The 6,044-nt window shown below is 49.6% G+C and overlaps 2 protein-coding genes across 2 annotated transcripts; both read right to left on the bottom strand.

Moving 5' to 3' along the window:
* Window positions 1–314: 314 nt before the first annotated feature.
* On the bottom strand, window positions 315–2,722 carry LOC124673917 (40S ribosomal protein S10-1). The gene is made up of 5 exons (XM_047209965.1): window positions 2,633–2,722; window positions 2,494–2,542; window positions 1,665–1,947; window positions 1,000–1,135; window positions 315–584 (listed from the first exon to the last, which is right to left on the bottom strand). Exons 1-5 carry the CDS (start codon window positions 2,633–2,635, stop codon window positions 489–491), a joined length of 567 nt encoding a protein of 188 aa, XP_047065921.1. The 5' UTR covers window positions 2,636–2,722; the 3' UTR covers window positions 315–488.
* Window positions 2,723–4,622: 1,900 nt separating this feature from the next.
* Window positions 4,623–5,093, bottom strand: LOC124673918 (histone H2A-like). Its single transcript, XM_047209966.1, has one exon. It carries the CDS (start codon window positions 5,091–5,093, stop codon window positions 4,623–4,625), a length of 471 nt encoding a protein of 156 aa, XP_047065922.1.
* Window positions 5,094–6,044: the final 951 nt, after the last annotated feature.

Genomic DNA, 6,044 nt, shown 5'->3' on the forward strand with positions numbered 1-6,044 from the left:
CAGTTGCTTAGCAGCAGACTTGAGATCACGAAAATTAGCTGACCCCCACTGCAAATATAAAGCAGTGCAATTGCTACTTGCATTATCGAAGCAAGAGTGTGGCCTCATTCAGTTAACTGCAGAATCCTGATAATTGCTCGACGACACCGTTGCAACACAGGTACAGCACATTCCATGACGCCCACAATGGAGCAAAACTGGACACGAGACTACTTTTCTGGCAAGAGACAGACAACACACGAACATGGGGATCCTACCAGAACATACAAGACGGCAAAACAAAAGGTAACTGCAGGATCAACTTGGGGGAAGCATTTAAGGCAACGTTTGCAAAAACTATTATACTGAGTGAATCAAGGTAGCACATTTTAGCATGTGTAGACAACACTGATCAATCTTGCAAACATCACTACTACATAATATAACCATCATGCGCAAAATTAAACGCCTCATGAGAAGGGAAACATCACATCCGAACTTGGGGAAGTTCACTCCATTGAGGAAGAGGTCGGGCCACCGCCATAGCCGCCACCACGGCCAAAGCCGCCTGCACCACCGCCACGGCCAAACCCACCACCAGAGCTCTGAAAAAAATTATAGTGGAAAATTTTGATGAGCATCCATTCAGTTCAGAAAATAGCTGCAACTCTGATACAGTATATGGCATTTCATCAGCTGGTACCCGAAAAATGCCAACATTTCACAAAGAAAATCATGCAAAATACAAAAATATGAATATAACTGTCAAGCACGAAACAAAATATAGCTTGACAATCAAAATCTTACTAGTGTACAGTATTAAATTAATGAGTGTAACAAAGAAAAGGATTCAGCGAGACATTCACAGTTTATGGTATCAACATTCTAGGATGCACACAGAAACCAGCCAGTACATAATTCTGATTTGCATGCATGTTTAGGTATTCATGTTTGTCAATTGCCATGCTAAATCGTACGACCAAAAAAAGACATAGGCACTTCAAGGACATAGTTGATTACCCTGAATGATGGCTGGAACTCTGCTGGAGCTCCACCTTTCTCACCAGCAAAGTCACCAGGCGCGCCGCGAGGACCAGCACGGTAGCCATCCCTGTCACCAAACCTTGGCCTATCACCCTCGAAGCGAGGTGGACCCCTGTAAAAAATCCAAGAAAATGTAAGCAAAACTATAGAGCTGGACTTGGCCTCAACAAAAGCAATCGAGAGTATAAACATAGTGCTAACCAAATACAGCATTTGTAAATCCTAGAAATATTATCTTGCTTTCCAACTTAAAAGACAACCAAAGGACCAACAAATAAACGACAGGTGCAACCAGAAATGAAGCAAAACCGTTAAACAAAATCTCTAGCCAACGTCCAATATATATTACCTCTATAAAATAGCAGAAAGAGATAGCATTGAATCATTTCTTCTAACAATGTTGCAAAGCTATGTCTACAGGACAAAGACTCCACGCCAGAAACCAGCGCGTCAAACCACAACAGGAGTAACCTAAGATACATGACAGAACTTCAGTCATTCTTAATACACATCTAGCAGCTTTCATATACCCAACTTGGTAAGTAGGCATTTCATTACTAAAACTAAAATTGGTAAGTTAGTTCTACATTAGTCATCACACTTACAGGCATGACAAGAGCCTGGAGCAGAAATAACTATACCTTGGGCGGTCACCAGGTGGGCCAGAGCCGAACGGGCGGCCAGGAGGCTTGGCAGACTTCTTGAGCGTGTTGGGCACGATCTCAGATGGCAGGTTGAGGAAGGTGCGCAGGAACTCAATGCCCTCATTGGTGAGGTACCAGTAGTAGTGCTGCCACGAGAAGGTCTCCCTGACGTACTCCTTGGACTTGAAGCTCTGCATGAGCTTGATCACCTGGAGGTTGGGCACGTCAATCTGCGGGTGCTTCGCCAGGTTGTAGTCCTTCTTGGCATAGAGCACCCCCTCTGCAATAGAGAATAAACATGCGTCAAGCAAAATGGTCACAATAATAGATACTTTCACATGAATTCATTTTCACATGAATTCATTTTGGGCCTTGTTTTGCTGTTTGCCCCAGCGGTGGTCTCTATCTTGTATCGGTGGTTGCTATATTAATATAGCGGGGCAAAAGCCTATTTCGAACGAGAGTTATGGCCAATCAGAGAGTGAAACCATTCATTTGGTTCTGATGGGCATAATTTGTGTGAAATATCAGAAGCCAAACCCCTTATGGTCCACAATCTTATGGAAGCACATGATGGCATGTCATGATCTAACAAAAAAAAAATATGAGAGCTGGTAGCCTACACAAGTTACTAGCATGCAAAATTTACCCAAGGAATCAAAACCTAAAAATAAACCAAACTTCAGCTATCCTTCGAGCATCGACTAGCACGAAACACAGTGTTTTCTACTGTGGGCTCATCAGATCCACCGTATTCACTCTCAATCGCGCCTAAATTGGAGCTACAATCCTATGAGACGAGGGGGAGGGGGGGAGAATTACTGACCTTGGAAGAGGTACTTGCAGATCTCATTGCGGTTCTTCTTGGAGATGATCTGTGGGAAACAATACGCGAGATTAGCACGGCGTCATGGGAGGCAAGGCATCGAAGGAACGGCGGTTTCCGGCCTCGGATGCTCGCTTACCATGCTGGGCAGGCCGCGGGTAGGACGAGCTCCAAGTGCGCCGGGGCGGTGACGGAGGAGGCGGCGGCGGGAGGGAGAGAACGAAGAGCCCTAGAGAATCTGACGGGTAAGCTTTTATATAGTCGCTCTGGTGTAGGGTTGGACGGCGGCAGCGCAGAGCGAGCGAGAGCGCGGTAGGGAGGGGCATAAATGTCAAGATGAGCGACTTCCTGGGTTTAAAGGCCCAGTTCATTGGGCTCCGGTGGGCCATGCGTTAAGAGTGTGAATGTTCGGTTGGCAAACACCTATTTACCGCCCAATGCGTTGGTCAGGGGAGCCGCCTGAAAGTTGCAACGTTGTGGGCCGGCCCGTTATGCGTGGCATTTTTTAGATCTTTCTTTTTTTCCTTTTCTTTTCTTTAATTTTTTCTGTTTTACAAATTAGATATTTTCTCTGTTTTTGTACATTTGTATTTTTTATTTTTATGTTATTACCTTTTTCGTTGTGTTTTTTGATACATGGATTTTTTTACTGATATAATATATGTGTTGTTTAGATGTGTGGAAATGAGTATCCCAGCTTCCAAATGTGTCCGCAGGCAGCACTACTAAAGGTATCTCACCAATGAAGGCATTGAGTTCCTGCGCCACAACAGCCAGTGGCGGAGGTAGCTCGACACTAAAGCCTAGGCAAATTCACGCACACTTCCTTAATTCCATTGCATACTCATTGGCTAGCGTTTGTCCACTAATTCTTCTTCAATCTAGTCACGTGGTTGGGATACCATAATCGCATGGGCCAAACACATCCTTACTTCTTCACAGGAAGCATGTCTTGCATATTTCACCTAACCTTTGTTTGTTTTACTCAAAAAAAAGAGGCCTAATAACTGGTGTTTCCATAATGTTTGACTATGATCGTGCGGAGGTGATGGTGTTGTTAACTTGTTAAGCCGGAATGCAGGATACATAGCACAGCGGGGTCGTCACATGTGAAAAATAAAATCGACATTTCTGGCGTTGGAGATATCACTAATGGTGGCCAACATGCACAAGTAAGACACTGAAGCTCTAACAATTGAAGAAACAGGAACGGCGACGCGAGGATGCAGTTTTCAGTTGCGTGTCCAACCCTCTAAACTGAACCGAAACCTGAGCGGCAAATTCCGGCACCAAAGCAAAAATTGGTCCACACGCATAACATTGAATCGATTTTTCCACCAAGTGCTATACGATACTTCATTGGGAAATCCGACAACCAGATAGTCCGAACATGCGCCAAATAATTTACTACTTTCCTCCAATGTTCATAGCCTTTGCAGTTAACCACGCAAGCCACCTGATGAAAAATCTCCATTAAAATTACGGATGGACACCCTGGACAAGCAGCAACATTCTACTCTGAAGCACACAAGATCATTCCCGTCTACATAAGCAATGGAACGAGCCCCCTTGATACTGTTCCTCTTGTCAGGCATTCCGTCGAGCAAATGAGGTGCAAGAGAACCAGCAATTCACCTAAGAATTCAGGCATGTACTATATGGAAGCACGCCGAAGGGAAATGTTAGGAACGCCCGGGAGTAGGAAGTGCGTAACGCGCTCAGCCGATGGACAGAATCCCCCTAGATCACGCGAACCATAGTTGTGGATGTGGCGTCTGCTCGATTCAGCGCAGGGTCGGACACATCGTGGGCTACGCTGAGTAGTACAGACGCAGAACATTAATCGAAGCAAGCTACCGAGCCGGAATCTCTGAAACTATGCGAACCAAACATGTTGTCTGGCAAAATTTGGGACAAATTCAGAGATTCGCCGAATCATATATCGAGCCTATGATCCCAACGCAGCGATGCAGACTCAGTACCAATGTAAAAAAATACGATGGCAAACTCAATATCATTTCTAGCATTTCATTAACATTTAAGAAGGACATAACAGGGTACAGCTACACAACTAGCCAAACACTAGCAGACTACTGTGTGAAGGAAGTAGCAGATCCGAAGGCGTGGCTCTAAGCCTTCTTGGGCGACTTGGCGGTCTTCTTGGGCGACTTGGGCTCCTTGGCGGCCTTCTCGGCCGTCTTCTTGGGCAGGAGCACGGGGTTGATCTTGGGCAGCACGCCGCCGTGCGCGATGGTGACGCCGGCGAGCAGCTTGCCGAGCTCCTCGTCGTTGCGGATGGCGAGCAGCAGGTGGCGCGGGATGATGCGGCTCTTCTTGTTGTCCTTGGCGGCGTTCCCGGCGAGCTCCAGCACCTCGGCGGCGAGGTACTCGAGGACGGCGGCCAGGTAGACGGGCGCGCCGGTGCCCACGCGCTGCGCGTAGCGGCCCTTCTTGAGGTACCGCCCGATGCGGCCGACCGGGAACTGGAGCCCCGCCTTGACGGACCGGGTTACGGACTTCTTCCTCGGCCCGCCGCCGGCCTTCCGCCCCGCCGCTCCCTTCTTGCCCTTGGCTCCTGCGGCGGTGCTCGAGACGTCCATGGCTTGGTGCTGCTGCTGCTTGAACTCGGGGATGGGAATAGGTAGTGGGGGATTGGGTTGGAGGATTGTGGTGGAAGAGTGCGGCGGAGTGGGGAAGTATTTAAAAGGTGCGGAGCACCGCTGGTGGGCCCGTCGATCCGTGGGCGAGCGGCGCTGGGCGGTACGATCGGGAGAGGGCTGGACGGACGGGATGCGTTTCGGTGAGACCGATCCGTGGGACGCACGTTTGGACCAATCAGGTGCGAGGGTATTTTGGGGCATGGAAATTTCGCGCCTCCGTTCTCCCGCCCACGGTGAATTTCGCCGCGAGTGGCAAAGCGTCAGCAGAGGCCGGTTTCGGCCTCGACGCACGCCCAATTTCGCTTGGTCGACATGCGGTGGCGCGATGGCCGAGGATCAGGCGGCGACTCACAGCAGAGGAGAGGTGTTCGCCGCAGCAGCGTCAGCGTATCTGCAGCCTCCCACATCCTTCCCGGGACGCGTGCAGCGACGCAGCACCGGGATGTTATCCGTGCTCGCCCACGCTGGCCGGAGCCGGGAGGGGCTGCAAAGGTTGAACCGCTCCGGCGCCGCCGCGGTTCGCCACCCTCCTTCGTCCTTCCTTCCCCAGAAAAACTTACGAAGTGGGCTGATTTTGTCAAAGCCTGCTCAAATAATCTATCAACATCCAGATCAGAGTAGGAGCAGGGGAGAGGAAGAAGAAGAGATGTGAGGGGTTGAGGCCACCACTGCGCGCAGGCGAGCCAACCGACAAGATCCGTCGTTGCTGCGGCATGCGTGGTGCCAATCGACAAGGTCCGTCGACCGGCGGACTCCACTATGGCGAGTTTGCCAGCGACCTGACCCTCCTCCGCCCCGTCCTCCCCACGATGCCTCCGTCCCTGGTGGCTACAGCCCGACCTAGCCCTCCACCTCCTCCTTCCGGCCGCCGCCATTAGGCAGGTGTAATCT

The sequence above is a fragment of the Lolium rigidum genome, chromosome 7, assembly GCF_022539505.1.
Source record: "Lolium rigidum isolate FL_2022 chromosome 7, APGP_CSIRO_Lrig_0.1, whole genome shotgun sequence".
In the NCBI taxonomy this organism is placed as follows: domain Eukaryota; kingdom Viridiplantae; phylum Streptophyta; class Magnoliopsida; order Poales; family Poaceae; genus Lolium; species Lolium rigidum.